Below are 17,327 nucleotides of genomic sequence, written 5' to 3' on the forward strand. Positions count from 1 at the left end.
AGAAAGAGAGTTTACCTTATTTTTGTATTTACTGGGTAATTTCTGTCCCAATTGTAGGTGTAGGGTAATCACAGCAACATTCTTAAGCTGACTTTCTTTTTTCCTTTGACACAAAATTTTATTATAGAAAAATTCAAATGTCTTCAATAGGTACAGAATAGTATAACAAATCCCTAAGTACCTATCTCTAAGCTTTAACAATTTTCAACATTTTGCAATCTCAATAATTTTTAATATTTTGAAAATCTATCAGAGGGCCACCCATACCATCCATCTTCCCCCTTACTATTATTTTTTTTTTTTTGAGCATCTTAAAACGAATCTCAAACATCGTTTCACCCATAAGTACTTCAGTACTCTCTAGCATTCTTCTAAAAACACTTTCTGGGTCATCCCAGCCCACAGTGACTTCTTGCTCTAAATCTCTGGTGACCTTTCTTACCTCAATTAGTTCATCCAGATTCTTCAGCCTTCAGGTACCAAACGAGGAGACAAACATAAATATACATATATTCTCTTTCTGTTGTGTCTCCCGTGCCCATCACATGTGCCCAGGGCTAACAGACAGAAGAGAACATTAGAGAGGCCTCACCTTTAGAGTGTCAAAGTCCTTCTCCAAGTAGGAGCCACACTTTTCCCTCTCCCCGATCGAGGCATAGAATTTGCTCCACCAATCGATGAACTCCTCCTCCTGCGCAGGTAGAAAGACACCCATCATTTCAGAAACAGAACTTGCCAAGCAAGGTCCTTCTGGATTGAACAGCTGACAATGTCTACAGGTTGGCCGGGACTTCAAAGCACCCCTGTTGGGGTGAGTTTAGGGGAGCAGAGAGCTGGAACTTCCTGACTCTCCAAGGGGGCCAAGACTGCACAGACTGAAAAAAAAGGGTTTGAATACCTGCTTGGTGCATGAAGAGGCAGAAGCTCTAGCCTGGGCCCTGTCCCCTATTCACTGTGTGAATCTGTTAAGCTCTCGGATCTCCCTTTTCCTTCTGGGAAGTGGGCATAAATAACCTGAGGCTAAAATGTGACGGTACATAGGGTAACTCTTCGGGGGAAATGTCAATAATGTCTTATTTATAAATATAATGCAGTAGACCCAGGGTAACTCAGACCCCCAAAGAGCTATCCTGCACCCGCCCCCACCCCAGCAAAAAAAAAAGAAAGCATCAAATACCAGAACTCAGCCTCCCCCAAGGTCAAATCAAGTTCAAATCCTTGAAAATCAACAAATACTAAGTGTCCTTTGTTCAAAAAACATTATGCTACCTGAGAGAAATTAGGTGAGAAGAAAGGAAGGCTGTGACAACCCACTCTCTGCCTGTCCTTCCTCCATGTACTCACACTTGTAGGGAAAGGTAGACAAGCCTGTTATGTATGCTACACACAGGTCTCTCCACTTTTAACTCCTCCTGCACATGCTGTGCCTACACGACCTTTTAGCTCTTGTAGGTGGGATGGTCACTCTTCCCCAGGCCTCCGCACAAAATCTCCAGGGGCCGGGCACTTGGTCTGTGCCTGTGACTGCCATTAGAGCTCACCGGTTCAGTGGGAAGGGCCAAGGACAAGGTTTAAGGATAGCCCATCTGGGACTCACTTTCCTCCTCCATATGAGGGGGTGAGTCAGGAGATCTCCCAGGACCCCCCTCTGATTCTATAAAACGAACTGAATGTCTACCACCAAGTGTCTGGAAAGGTTATGGGCTCCCTTTAACCAATGCTCAGTCCTGTGAGTTCTGGCATATTAAGGGTGAGCGCAAGCTGAAGAAATGCTGCAGGAACCTGAACAGGCACAGTGGGGAAAGGGTGGAATGAGGTTCTCAGCATCTCACCCATCCTCAACGTATAGCCCTAACACCCTCTGTGTGGCCAGAATGCAGTTCCCAGACACACAGCACAGAAAGCGGGTGTCGGAGCGAGGATGGGTCTGCAGAGAGCCGCTATTTGAACAACTTACCAGGAGGAGCTTCTGTAGCCAGAAGAGAGGAAAAGAGGGTCAGATGTGTTAAGACATAAGGTAGCAGAGCTTTCTCACTTGTAACCACTCTTGAAAAAGCTGGCATAGGGCAAGACAGACCTTAGCCCTGATGTTTTAAGTTCAATTTAAAGAAAAAGATACTATGGATATATAAACATATACAGACATACATGTCAAACTCAAACATCACCAACACATGGAAAACTATATTTAAATAGACATGCTCAAGGGATATATATGCCAAAATGCACATATACAACCCCCCCAAATACACACATGTACACATATGTAGAAATGGTTAGAATGGAATTTCATTTAGCTTTTTGATTCCTCTTCAATATTGCTTTCCTTCTCCAGCCCAGATACTTAAAGATTTGGATGGATGACTCAGGCTCAGAGTCAGGCATAAATAGGCAACAACCAGTGTGTTTTGTATGAAAAAATGACATTAACACAACAGTTACAGAAAAGTTATTGCATTTCCCTCAGTCTTGAAAAATCAAGTAAATTTTTAAAAAGAATATGGAGACGGAGTATATGAATGATACCATTAACAGTATCAATTAAATAGACAAACATTATGTAATCTAAACACAGAAAATATACCTTCTTGTCCAGCATCGTTGGAGCACTTAGAAAAATTAAAAGCCACAAAGCAAATTTCAATAAAGTCCAAACATGAACCATTATCAATCACACTCTCTAACCATAATGCAATAAAACTGAAATTTAAAAATTAGAAGTCCCAAACTTTTATAAATTTAAAGGCATACTCTTAAAACCCTTCTAAGTCAAAGAGAAAACCACAACTAAAATCAGATACATAGAAATTATCAACAGTGAGAGGACTATGTTCCCAAATTTGTGAGTGGTAGCCAAGTATGAACCCAAAGAAAATTCAGTCTTAAATGTTTTTGCTTTTATACAGAAGGAATGAAAATAAATTATCTGATAACTCACGAAATTAGAAAGAGAAAAGTAGGAAGACCAAAAATTGAAAGTGACAAGTAGAAATTAATATAGTAGAAAGAAAAGGGATATTACAATTAATAATTAAACCCCAGAGAAAACTTTTTAAAGATCAATAAAATAAGCATTATTAAGTCTAGTGTTAAAAAATGGGTATACCATTAGAAATCAGGAAGATAAAATAAAAAGATATTATGAGGAGAATAGACACATTAAGAGATTTACCATACCCAAATCAATGAAAAAACCTTGGAAAATCTAGATGAAGTGGATGATTTTCTAGAAAAATATAAATTGCTAAAAATGGATTCAAAAGTAATAGAAACCATGAAGAAATCAGTAACCCTGAAGGTGAAAGAGATCTCAAAACACTACTTAAAAAACAAACAAAAAAAACAACACCAAGCCAAGATGGTTTCTTTGGGGGGAAATCCTATCAGTCTTAATAAATCATTCTTTGTTCCATAGCATAGAAACAAGATGAAGTTTCCCCATTCATTTTTGGGAGAGAGAGAGAGAGAGAGAGAGAGAGAGAGAGAGAGAGAGAGAGATCCTATCCTATTCCTAAATGAAGATGTAAAGATCTTAAATAAAATACTAACAAAGAGATTACTGCAGTAACTCTGACATGGTCAAGCTGAACTATTCCAGAATGTAGGAGTACCTCAATATCACTGAGTAAGGAGAGAAAACCCACCTGATCATCTATAACAGAAATTTGGCAACTGTGGCCCACTAGCCGGACACCTGGTTTTATAATTCAAATATTACCTATGGCTTAAAATATTTACTATCTGTCCATTTAAGAAAAAGTTCGTCAACCCCTAATTCATAACATGCAAAAAAGAAGCAGGGGTGATAAAATGTTTCAGTTATTCCTAAATGAAACTCTCAGTGAATTAAGAATTAAAGGAAGCTTTTTTAGCATAAGAATATCTTAAAGCAGCGGTTCTCAACCTGTGGGTCGCGACCCCTTTGGAGGTCGAATGACCCTTTCACAGGGGTCACCTAAGACCATCGGAAAACACATATATAATTACATATTGTCTTTGTGATTAATCACTATGCTTTAATTATGTTCAATTTGTAGCAATGAAATTGGGGGTCACCACAACATGAGGAACTGTATTAAAGGGTCGCTGCATTAGGAAGGTTGAGAACTACTGTTTAAAGGAATAGCCAGCATTGTGCTTAATAGCATCAGGCACTCTCCCTTCTGGGTTTATGGACATGAGGCTGCCTCTGCCAATAATTTTCACGTGCTATGGCTATACAGAGTCAGTAAAATCAGAGTAGTTGAGAGGTAGGACTTGGGAGCCAGACTAGCAGGGTTCAAATCCTGCCACTCCTTTCTGTGTGACCCTGCACAACTACTTAACTCCTCTCTGCCTCAGTTAGCTTACCTGTGAAAAAGAAAAATAATAGCACAAATTTGATAAATTTGGGTGATCCTTGGCTTTTAGGTTTCCAAGAGAAAATGCTTGTCCACACAAAAACTTGCTGTTCATAGCAGCACTATCCCACTGGACAGCCACTAAATTCCTCAAATGTACCATGTCCAGAATCCAATTAGAAATTGCCAAAAAGTAGAAACAGTCCATCAACTGATGAATAAAGAAAATAATATACCCATACAATGGCATATTATTTGATAATAAAAAACAATGAAGAACTGGTGCATGCTACAACATGGATGAACCATGAAAACATTGTGCTAAATAAAAGAAGTTAATCACAAAAGACCACATATTGTATGATTCCATTTATATGAAATGTCCAGAGTAGGCAAAGCTATTGAAATAAAAAGATTATTAGACATCCTGCCTTCCTTCTTATTACTGTGGGTGCTCTAATTGCACCCCAACCCAAGGCCAACCCTGCACCGATGTCCTGGGTTGCATGCTTTCTGGTCTCCTCGAGGACACTACTCCAGGATGCTTCTCAGCCTCTTCTGCATCATCAGACTTCCCTCTCTACCGGATCATTCCACCAGCATTCAATCATGTGACACTAGTTCTCCATTATTTAAAAAAAAATCTTTGACCACACTTTCTCTTTTGGCCCCCACTTCATTTCTTTCTTCCTTTTACAGAAAAACTTCTAGAAAGAATTGCCTACACTTGTCTCTAATTCTTGTTTCCATTCTCTCTGCTCTACCAAAACATTTTTGTCAAGGTCACAATCGCTCAGGCCTCATAATCAATCTAGTAGCTGTATTTGATATAGGCAGTCACTCCCCTTGCCTTAGAGAGCACAGTGACCCTCCCATCTCACTGGCCATGCCTTCAAAGTCTTTGCTAATTCCTCCTTGTCACTCACCCTCTGATCATCTGAGTGCCTCGGTGCTCCTCCCTGATCAGACCTCTAGTCCTCCCATCCACTTTCACTCCCTTGGGGTTCTCCTCGGGTCTTACATCTTCAAATAACACATACATTGACGAACCCCATGTTGAGCTCTCTCCAGCCTGGATGACTCCTCCGAACTCCAGCTGCCTATTTCACATATATCCTACAGTAGGTATCCCACTGGACAGCCACTAAATTCCTCAAATGTCCAGAATCCAATTTTGGATCATCCCCCACCCACCTGCTCCTTCCACAGTCTTCCTCTTGTAAATAGATGCCAACTTCTTCCTTCCAGATGTTCAAGCCAAAAACAAAGCAGTCACCTTGGACTCCTGTTCCTCATGCTCCACATTCAATCCATCAGCAAATCCTACTGGTGTCATCTTCAGTACAGATTCAGAATCAGACCACTTGTCCTCTAGTTCCCCATCATCTGGATTACTGCATCAGTCTTCTAACTGGCCTCCTTGCTTTTACCTTAGCTGCCAGATCTATCTCAACACAATAGCCACACACATTGGAACACGTCACTTCTCTGTACAAATCCCTCCAATGATTTGCCAACTCCCTCAGAATAAAGCTAAAGCCGTTACAACAAGTCCGTCATGATGAGGCTTTCACTCCTCCCTGATCTCATGTCCTCGAATTTTCTTCCTTACTCACGCTGCTCCAGCCACAGCGGCCTTCTTTGTCCTTCAACATTCCAGCACCTGCATGCTCTTCCCATGGCAGGAAGTCTATTCCCATGCTAGATGCATAAGTGACCTCTTCACCTCCTCCAGGTCTTGACTTAATTGTAATCTGTTTTACCCTCCTACTCACCATATTTTAAACCACAACCCCCTCCCAGCAAGTCTTATTCCCCTTTCCTTGCTTTTTCTCCTCACCAACCAACATCATCTGATATTGCATATATTTTACTTAGGTTTTTGTTTATTGTGTCTCCTTCCCCATAGGGCAGAGATTTTTATCTTTTTAACACTATGTCCCCAGGACGTAGAACACTGCCTGGCACATATTTGAAGTTCAGGAAATAGTTGATGGATATGTGAATGCCTAATTAGCAGGAGGATGGGTGATCCTTGGCTTTTAGATTTCCAAAAGCCGATGACATGCCATTAAAATAATAGGTTTAAAAGGATGTTTGGTCCAGCCAGTTTTCCCACCAGAAACGGGCGAGATGAAAATGTAGAGGGGGGAAAAGAAGCAAGAACTAGAGATTTGTGATGGTTTCTGATAAGGCACCCCCATACCCTCCCCTTTAGGTTAGCCCAAAGCTATATATGGAAAATATTCCTCCATAAATTTGGGGATCTGGTAAACAGCAGCCACCAAGAAATTACCAGAGGAATTAGGGCATGGAGCATTTGGCAGAAGATGGCTGCCTTTGTCATCTCCTGTGGATCCCAGAGTTCATGGGAGAGCTGCCAAATTGTACCATGCTCTCCAGAAGGGCTTGAAAGTGAGGCAAGAGAGAAAGAGAACAAGGGAACCTGAAAAGGTCTTATGGCCAATATGACAAGACTGTGTGGTCTATGTGCTCAGAAATCGGTGGAAATCAGATCCAGAAAGGACACCTGCTGGTGACCAGGAGTCCCTCCCTGTGGAAGTCATGACATGATGGAAGCCCAATACAAAATTTAGCTGCCTCCCAGAAGAGTAAAAGCCCAAAACTGACTAAGATTAAATCGTCACTGTTGCAGAATACCAGGACTTTTCTGCCATCGGGAAAAATGTGAACTCAACAGAGAGATGAAATTGAATTATTAAAAAATAAGGTTTTAGCACACTTACAGGTGTGACTTGAAAATATCATTCCTGCTCTAGCTGGTTTGGCTCACTTAATAGAGCATTGGCCTGCGGATTGAAGGGTCCTGGGTTCAATTCCAATCCAGGGCACATGCTGGGGTTGGGGGCTCGATTTCCAGTAGGGGGCATGCAGGAGGCAGCCAATAAATGATTCTCTCTCATCATTGATATTTCTATCTCTCCCTCCCTCTCCCTTCCTCTCTGAAATCAATAAAAATATATTTTTTAAAAAAGAAAATACCATTCCTGCCCTGGCCGGTTTTGCTAAGTGGTTAGAGCATCAGCCCAAGCACCAAGAGGGTCAAAGTTTCAATTCCAGGTCAAGGGCACATACCTCAGTTGCAGGAAAGAAAGAAAAAGAAAATATCATTCCTGCCCTGGCTGGTTTTGCTAAGTAGTTAGAGCATCAGCCCAAGCACCAAGAGGGTCGAAGGTTCAATTCCAGGTCAAGGGCACATACCTCAGTTGCAGGTTTATTCCCCAACCTGCTCGGGGCTCATGCAGGAGGCAACCAATCAATGTTCCTCTCTCACATCAATCTCATGCAGGAGGCAACCAATCAATGTGAGAGAGCTCACATCAATGTTTCTCTCTCTCTCTCTCTCTCTCCCTCCCTCTCTCTCTCTCTTTCTCCCCTCCCTCCCTTCCACTCTATCTAAAAGCAATGGAAAAATATTCTTGGGTGAGGATTTTTAAAATGTAAAAAAGAAAAGAAACAATATTCCTGCTATTTCACTAATCTGCCTTCCAATGAAATTATCTCAAGCCTGCTTCTTCCTCAGGAAGTCCAAGAATATGTTAGCTTAGCCATAACAATGAGCCCCATGGAAAGAGGACAGCCCTTCCAGGTCTTAACCCAGATGTGCCGAAGCCAACCAACCCTCTGATGTTACTGTAATCCCATAACCCAAAGCTCCAAAAGGGTCAGATGTTTTCTCATTCCAAGTGTGTTCATGACCTCATTTTGCAATAACTAGGCATCCAGTCTTGGACCATGGCAGGGGGAAGAAACAAATGCAAAAGGCTTGATTGTTGAAGTGTCATCTCGGGCTTTGGCAAGAAGTCTGATCATTAAAACTTTATTTTCCCATGTTCAAGGTTCAAGGCTCCTCATCGTTCAGCCGGCCAAGCAAAAAGAGTCTGATCAAGGCACGGACTGGCAGCCTCTCCAATTTCAACTAATAACCAACATTCAGTTCCTGAGCAACCAGAGCCATGTAACAAAGACATGCTTCTCCAACCCTGATCCAGTCTAATGGGCACTCTAATCCCTCCGAAGACCCAAATCAGCACAGCGCATTCCGAAGGTTTAATTTCCCGTTTTCATTCGGTGGGCCTAACACATTTTATGAATATGGGCAGCAAAACTGACAACAATAATCTAAGCCTGCCTTTCTGAGATGGGAGGAAAGTGTAGAAGAGGGGTCATAGCACTTGTGATGACCACTTGAATCAAAGAGAAAAGTTCTGGGTCAAATGTATGTATCACCAAAGTTATAATGTTAAACCTTGGGTCACTACGTTGAACTATATACACCCACCTCTAAAAAAGAAGTCCATTATTATTATTTTTTTTAATTTTAAGCAGGCCTTCGTTGCCTATGTCAACCCAGAGATAGACATCTAGACTGTGTTGAAAGGAATTTCTCTCATAGCACAGATCATTATCATCAAGATGGTAATGACATAACAACCCAACACTGGGGTTATTGTGAGGCCCTGAGTTAATGTCTGTAAAGATATTCTGAGACCAGTAAAGTTTACCATGATAAATGCTCTTGTTGACATTGCCAATATCATCACTTTGATCCCCAACACTGCTGCCCCATAGCTTAACATTTGCATAACTGACATAATGGCATGATGCTTCCTCTAATTCTTTCATTAATGTCCTAAGGCTTAAGAAACTGAGCCTATTTGTTCATGTGCACACTAATACAAACACAGACGTAACATACAAGTACTCATTTCTACATGTAGATCAAACTCCCAGATATGCAGATACCCCAGTTTCAAACCTACCTCACCCCATGCATACTAAACCTCTTATGCCCCCCCAAACCACACAAACATATGCCCACAGCCAGCTACCATGTTGATTCAGCAGAACTCTACACACCCATAACAAAAATCACTTAATTATTTCCACAAGTGGAACACTGGGATTTCAACCTCTTGTTGACACTTTCACAGTCCTGCCCCCATGTCTGTCAAAGGGGGATCATTGCTCTGCTTACTCTTACTTCAAGCTGGACCAGCAGAGGTGGGAGAGAAGACCTTTAACCAAAATGCTGAATTGCTTCCAAAAGGCCCAGTGAATAAATGTGCCTGAAATCTAGCAAAGTCAAGCAGATGGTGAGCAGAGAAGGGTCAATTTGACTATTGGCCTGTTCCAGATGGGGGAGCCTGTGAGAAATCCCAGCTCACTGTCTCTTTCCCAACTCAGGAGCCTAAGGTGGGTATATGGGTCCATGACCTGATCCTTGGAGGACAGCATGACCACATACCCCCATTCAGAAAGCCCAGAAAAATGGAATCTATCCAGTAGGTTGAATGAAAAGGATCCCATCAGAGTCTTCAAACTTAGGAAGAAAGCAGTGAGACATCACTAATTCAGAATCTGAGATGATTCCAATAGGGCCTGGGCCAGAGCTTACCTTACCTTCATTCTGCTTATGTAGACAATTTTGCTTAACAAGAGTTCCAACAATCTGCTTCAGAGAAAAACTCTTTTTGAAGGCCTTCCCAGAACTGCAGAAGCATTCATCAAACTAAAGACACTAATCTTAACTATCTTAAATTCAATTTTAAAAATATTTTGGGGGCACCTACTATGTGCCAAAGTCAACCGACTTCCTAGTTACTGTGTGTGTTTCCATACACAAAAAAAATCACATTACTTTTTAAATACTTATATTTTGAACTTGCTGTTAATTCAGTATGGTTTCCCCACGCCTCCGTGAATGTAAGAGCGGTGTTGAAGACACTGGGTGGGTTAGTAAGCTTCATTGAGCATCCTCAGGAGGACCGGTGCTCAGCAGAGAGTTCCAAGCACTGTTCTGACCCAAGATAGGGGGCAGGGGTGGGACAGGAATGGTGACAGGACCAATAGGGGTTAAAAAGGCATTAAATTAGACCTCAGAGAAAACTTCTTGGACTGTAGATTTCCAAGGAAAGCTGAGACTTTCCCTCTGGGAAGAGAAGAACCTTTTTTCTCTGGGTGGGAAGACAGGTCCCTCATGGACCAGGGGAAAGACCTCTCAGGAAGAGGGGAGCATGGCAGGGTGGAGACGGAGGCAAGGACCAATGGTTGGAGGGGACTGGGGCCTCCTCCTGCCTGATGAGGCCCCGGAGTTTGCCAGACAAGTTTCACCCCGGGCTGTCCCCCCTGCAGTGTGCATCCAGGGAGGAGGGGTGCACCCCCGAGGAGACCACAGGAATGCCAAGCAGGGGAAAGGCGCCATGAGCCAAGGGCTCCGGCAACAAGGATCCAATATCGGCGGGTGACTCCAGCCCCCGTAACAGGAGAGACCGTAAAGTATGTGCTCTGCTTCCCAACCAGCAAACACAGCAAATAACCAATTACTCCAAATAGCTAACAGATTTCGGCTCTGATTTCCCTCCCCTCGCCTCCCCTGTGCCTTCACTTGTCATTTGATGGGCGATTTGTATTTGCTCTGAGAAAATGAGCGAAGGAATGACTCACAAAGGAAGGTCCAGATCACACGCAGTGACAGGCATCAACCCTCCCTAATCAGAACTAATGGGAGTGGGGGGAGGCCAGGCTGCACTGGCAACACATCTGAACCGGAGATATTTTTAAAGAAGTACAGTTTTGTTACTTTCAAGCACATATAGTAATTTTTGCTAAACCAATATTGCCAAAAACATGTCCTTAAGAAACCCATTTTAAGAAGATAAGTATCTTCCTAATTAGCACAACGGACATACACCAAAGTACAGGTAAAATCACTGACGTTATTAACCTTCAAATATTCTGCCTCGAGCTCTTGAGTTCAGAGGTGCAACCATGAGACAAACCGCCTTGGATGGCTCTGGAAATGCTTCCTCACTTAGGAGCCACACCCTGTAATTGATTCCTTTGCTCAGAAAACCTTTGCTTCAAAGTCTGTGGATAAATGGTTGTCAGTACTCATGAGCTGAAATGAGGCATTCCCCCTGAAACTTGGAATTAAGGGAAATAGGTCCGTCCTTAGGGAATTAGACCATGAAATCAATGCATCGTGGTTCAAAGCAAGGAGAGGCAAAATCACCTCACGGGGAAGAGCGGCTCCTACACTGAGCCTTAACCCTAAGTGAGTAGATTGTACTCATACATCTAGAGAAAGAATATGTTCGAGGGAAAAAAAGGGGGGGACTGGTCAGTCCTGAAAACAGAGGGAAAGAGGAGTAAGGGTTCACTGTTGAGAGACATTCACACCGGCACCTTCAGGGGAGAGGGGGCACCCACTTAGGGACTAAACTGTCCCCACCTTTACCAGTAAAGGTAGATGTATTCACCCACCTTGGTCAGCTGCCATCAAATTTCAAATCACTGAATTCTCTCTCCTCATTCTGACTCCTCACTCATTTCCAATCCCAATTTGGCTTCCCCATTGCTGAGCCTTTAGATCAGTGGTTCTCAACCTTGGCTGCACATTAGAATCACCTGGGAATCTTTTTAAAATCCTGATTTCTGGGCCCTCATCCTCCGAAAATTCTTCTTTGTTACTAATGTTGTGGCCTCACCCCATAACAAAGAAACAGAATTTCCGGAGGATGAGGCCCAGAAATCAGGATTTTAAAAAGATTCCCAGGTGATTCTAATGTGCAGCCACGGTTGAGAACCACTGCTATAGAGAGACCACAGCTAGACCACTATTCAAGGTCACATCCCCTAAGCAGAAGTATCTCTCACTGTAATCTCATAAACTGGCAACCCCAGTTTGACTTAAGAAATATGTATCCAACCCTAAGAAAACTGGCCCATCGGGTTAAGGTCTGAAGCTACAAGATTAAGGATCCACTGAGCCAAGACTGTGGACACTTCCCTAAAAGAACACCCCTTCTGGTGGACCTGTTGGGAGACAGTCCTTTATTTAAAAGATTCCTATATAGGCCCTGGCCAGTATCTCAGTGGTTAGAGCGTCCGCCCGAGCACTGAAGGGTCATGGGTTCGATTCTTGATCAAGGGCACGTACCTGGGTTGTAGGTTCGATCCCCAGCCCAGGTTAGGGTGCGTGCAGGAGGCAACCAATCAATGTGTCTCTCTGACATCTCTCTCTCTCTCTCTCTCTCTATCTATCTATCTCTATCCCTCCCCACCTTCCATATCTCTAAAAAAAAACCCAGAAAAAAAAGATTCCTACATAGGAGTTGATAGGCAAGGACTGTGGCCCTGACCTAGCTAGCCAACACCTGGTGGCCACAACAAACAGGAAACAACCTCTTTAGCCCAGGAGAAAAGCCTCTGACCCTGCTTTCCTTCCTACGTCTCCACCCTGCTGGAGTCCTAACTGGCCAAGCAAAAATACAGCAACCTTTGGCTGAGTCCTTCCTTTTATCTAAGCTGGAGATTAGAGGGAGCCCATGCACTAGTGGGCATAAGCCATCTGAGCTCCCAGGACTTGACAAGCAAGGACTTCCCTCTGTAAGAATAGACAGAAAGAAGAGATTATGGTTCAAAACAAGGGGATCAGTATGAGGATTAAGACAAGTGGTTTGTTAAAGAACTGAGTAAATTAACAGAAGAAAACAAATGACTTATTTATATTCACAAGAAGTCTGAAGAGGATACCACAGACATGAAGTCAGTTTGCAGTCCTGAAGGAAATATAACCTGCATCATCCACCAATTTAACTCCAGTCATCTACCAATTTACAAACTTGTGTTCAATATTTTAGTTCTACCTTTATAAACTACGTTTTTGAAGCATTACCTTTTAAGTAATCCATTTTTCTAGTAAATAGTAACCCATGGTTACTATTTCTTTTCCTATGTCAGACTTCCTCCTAGTAACATCTTTTTTCTTCATAAAGTAGAGCCTACAGGAATTCCTTTAATTGGGTTAAGCTCATTGTAAAATTTCTCCATTTAAAATTATTGTTTGGAAATGTTTTTATTTCACCCTTAGCTTGGAAATACCAGCTTCACTGACGCCTATTTTCTGTCAGCACTTGGAAGACATGATTTCACTATCTCTGGTCTCTGTCATGCTCTCGTCCTCCTAAATCTGAGAGCTGGTGTTTGTTTTTCTTTTATTCGTTCTGGATAGTTCTCAATCTTTTCAAATATTATATATTCCCCATTTACTCTATCAACAGATACAAAAGAACATTTAATAAAAGTTAATAAAAGTTCCTGATAAAAATTCTTTGCTAACTAGTAATCGTTTCTCATTGGTGAAACATAAAAATATGCACTTTTAAATTAGGACCAGATAAGAAAACTCTCTATTATCAGTTACTTGGAATATTAAACTGAAGGTCCTAGCCAGTACAATAAGACAAGAAAAATAAGCAATAAAAAAGAAAAAGAAATAAAAAGTACACAGGAGAATCAAATCTGTGATTAATCACAAATTATATGAGTTGCTACACAGAAAACCCAGAAGAATCCTCAAATCAGTAGAATTAACAGGGGAGTTCCATAAAGTTTCTGAATATAACACCAGCATATGAGAATTCATTTCATTTATATACGAGCCAAAAAAAATAATTAGAAATGTACCTCAAAAGCCCAAGTAAAAATAACAATAAAGCATAAACTAGCTAGAACTAAATCTAACAAAAACAGTACCAGACATTAAAGATGATCTAAGTAAATGGAGAGACATTAAATATATCATGTTCATTGTTAAAATATTATAAAAATGTCAGCTCTCCACAAATTTATCCAGAAATTCACTGTAACTCACTCACAAATCACAACAGTTTTTTCAAAGAAGTTGGTGAGCTGATTTCAAAATTGAGGTAAAAAAGCAAAGGACAATAACAATAACACTCCTGAAAACGAACAGGTGCAATATTTCCTTTACCAGATGTCAAGGTTTATTATAAAGCTATAATAAATAAGACAGTGGAGTATTAGTACCAGGAAAGAAATGGACCAGTGGAACAAACTAGAGAGCCCACAAACAGACTCACACTTAAATGGAAGCCTGATATGGGGCACAGCTATCATTTATACATCAATGAGACCAGACAGGTCATTCTGTAATGATATGAATTCACTGGTTATCTATGTGGGAAAAAATAAAAATCTAATCTCTACTTCACACTTCACACACACACACATCAATTCAGAGGGATTAAGGACTTAAGTATGGAAAGCAAAACTCTAGAATTCTTAGAAGAAAATGTCATAAATTTGTCCTTTTAAAATAATTGTTGAAGCAAGAGAGAGATATAAAGTGATAGCCCAAGATATCATATATATATGTAATAGGAATTTCATAGGAAGAGAGCTTAAAAATGACTTAAGTCTACAAATTAAAGAAATTAGCCTCATAGAATTTTCAAACAGCTGGTTCTTCGGATAAAAAAACAACTATAAAGTAGATGGAGTGCTATTAAGTCTAGTAAGAAAGATAAAAACACAAATCTACAAAATTAGGAATGAGGGGGAAAACAGAACATATACTGAAGTCCTTCTTTTATTGTTATCATATGTATTAATAGGCAATATCGGGGAACTTCTAAGCCACCAAATTGACTAAAAAGTAGAAAGTGATCAAAGAATCCCCTTCCCGACAGGGGCTGGGCCCAATTTTACAAAGGAATACAGAGCTGATGCATCTTACACAATTACACAAGCTATGCATTCCTGCGATCAACTCATATAATTTGTGATTAATCTCAGATTTGATTCTTCTGTGTACTTTTTATTTCTTTTTCTTTTTTATTGTTTATTTTTCTTATCGTATTGATGCATCTTATACAATTACATAAGATATAATTCAGAACTCACATAATATAACACCATTTTCCAGAAAAGATAATGGGTACCCTATTTGCCAGCTAAATCATAAACACAATTCACCTGGTCACCACCTTTATATATATATTTTATTGACTTCAGAGAGGAAGTTCACTTGCAGTAACTATAATACCAAGACCAACTGACCAGTTTGGGTTTACTCCAGGAATAATGCCGTACACCAGGGATCGAGCCCACAACCCAGGCATATGTCCTGACTGGGAATCAAACTGTGACCTCCTGATTCATAGGTCAACACTCAACTACTATGCCACGCTGGCTGGGCTGGCCACCACCTTTTAAATTACATAACTGCCATGCTGGCTGGGCTGGCCACCACCTTTTAAATTACATAACTGTTAATCATTTTTTAATTTTTTTTATTGCTTAAAGTAATACAAAGGGTATTACATTAAATTTAGGTTGATTTATATCATTACATATTTTGTACACAAGCAAGACTATTAAAATATTTATATCATGTAATTTCCAACTTGCATAATTCAAATTCATAAAGAGTGGCACAAATGTATTTTCAACCCTTTAAGAAATAATCACTGTAATGCCATAGAGACTGTTCAAGATCACAGAAAATGAGAGTCTACCACAAAAAAAATATTTTATGAAACTATTATAACCCTGATATCAAAACCCAGAAAAATAAACTAAACATAAGCCTTATTAATAGAGAGACAAAAATCCTAAATAAGTAATAGCAAATCTAACTCAGTGATACCTTTTAGAAATTCTAGTCACAAACTTCCTTTTAATAAATCAATAAACACTATCCATTCTCTCAACTAACAGTCTACTGACTGTGGTCCAGAGCCAGCTGAAAACCTGCAGCTCATCTAGAATGTCCACTGCAGCTCAAAGCAGAGGCGCTGTATGTTGACCAAGAGTCAACTGTACTTGTTCTAAACCAGTTTATGCCAGTTGTACTAATATGGTAATTAGACCAATGCATAAGTATTACAAAAATATATAAAATTTGAATTTAAAAAGAAAGGACATATATCTATGAAAACTAATTTAATGCGGGGTGTTTTGTTTTGTTTTTAATGATGAAAGTTAAAGATAAGTGGGACTTTTAAAAGGTGGGAGGAGGGGATCTTAAACTTTAAAAGTACCCCATACAAATTTTTTGCAGGTATTCTTAAGATCTCATCAAACTTCAATAAACCTAAAGGGAAAATAATAGGTAATGCACTTCAGATGTGGTTTATACCAGAAGAATGACCACACTCAAATAGCAAATCCAAATTCAAAGAGGCCTTGGCACATCCAAATAATTGACAAATGAAAATACATGAATACGGTTAGAAATTAAATGTTTATGGTACATATGTATGACTTTTAATGAGTCCTTATTGAATCAACTTTTTCAATTAGCCAATCACCTACCTTCCTTGATCAATTAGATAAGAGGACTTTAGCTGCAGTAACTATAATACCAAGACCAACTGACCGGATTGGGTTTACTCCAGGAATGCAGGACAATTATACATTACATCAACAGAACAATGGGAAGCAACATGATCGACTTGATAAATGCCAAATAGCATTGGGTAACATTAAACTTCTGTACCTAATTTTAAACTATTAGTGAACTAATAATAAAGGGTACGACTTAACAAAATCAAGAATATCTATCTGAAACTACCAATCATTATCATAATTAATGGAAAAATGGTAGAGGCCTTCTCATTAGAATCAGTAACTAAATATGTTTGCTCACTAGCATCTCAATTATCAAATGTTATTTTGGAAAAAGAAATAAAGTATAAATTAGAAAAAAGGTAGCATTTATTATTGTTTGAAGAAAACAATCTTACCTACCCGAAAAACCCAACAGAATCAATTAACAACTGTCAGAACTAATGAAGAAGCTTAATAAAGATTATACTTCAAAGTAAACAAATAAAAATATTGTTTTCCTATATTCCAGAAATAACCAGTTAGACAAAGTCATAAAAAAAAGATATTCCACTTAGCAACAAAGGCTAAAAAATACATAGGAATAAACGTAATAAAAAAATGGGCTGGACCTATATAAAGTAAATTAAAAAATAACCCATCTAAATAAAATAAAATAATAGTAGAAATTAGGGAAAAAAATGTCCAATGATAGGGCAATAGTTAAAACTTTATGGGTGTCCATATAATGAAATGACATGCTGCTATATTTTAAAAGAATGTAAAGATATGGGAAAACATTCACAATATACTTTTAAGTAAAAGAAAATG

At 40.0% G+C, this 17,327-nt stretch overlaps 1 protein-coding gene across 12 annotated transcripts in view; it reads right to left on the reverse strand.

Moving 5' to 3' along the window:
- The window catches only part of DYSF (dysferlin), a 205,276-nt gene that overhangs the window by 32,300 nt on the left and 155,649 nt on the right, over positions 1 to 17,327 (reverse strand). For all 12 annotated transcript variants that reach the window (XM_005867776.2, XM_005867772.2, XM_014540931.1 and 9 more), the window contains one exon: positions 593 to 691. In XM_005867776.2, the coding sequence (XP_005867838.1) occupies positions 593 to 691 (99 nt within the window). The remainder of the gene's footprint in view (positions 1 to 592; positions 692 to 17,327) is intronic.

Source organism: Myotis brandtii, unplaced genomic scaffold, assembly GCF_000412655.1.
Source record: "Myotis brandtii unplaced genomic scaffold, ASM41265v1 scaffold251, whole genome shotgun sequence".
NCBI lineage: Eukaryota > Metazoa > Chordata > Mammalia > Chiroptera > Vespertilionidae > Myotis > Myotis brandtii.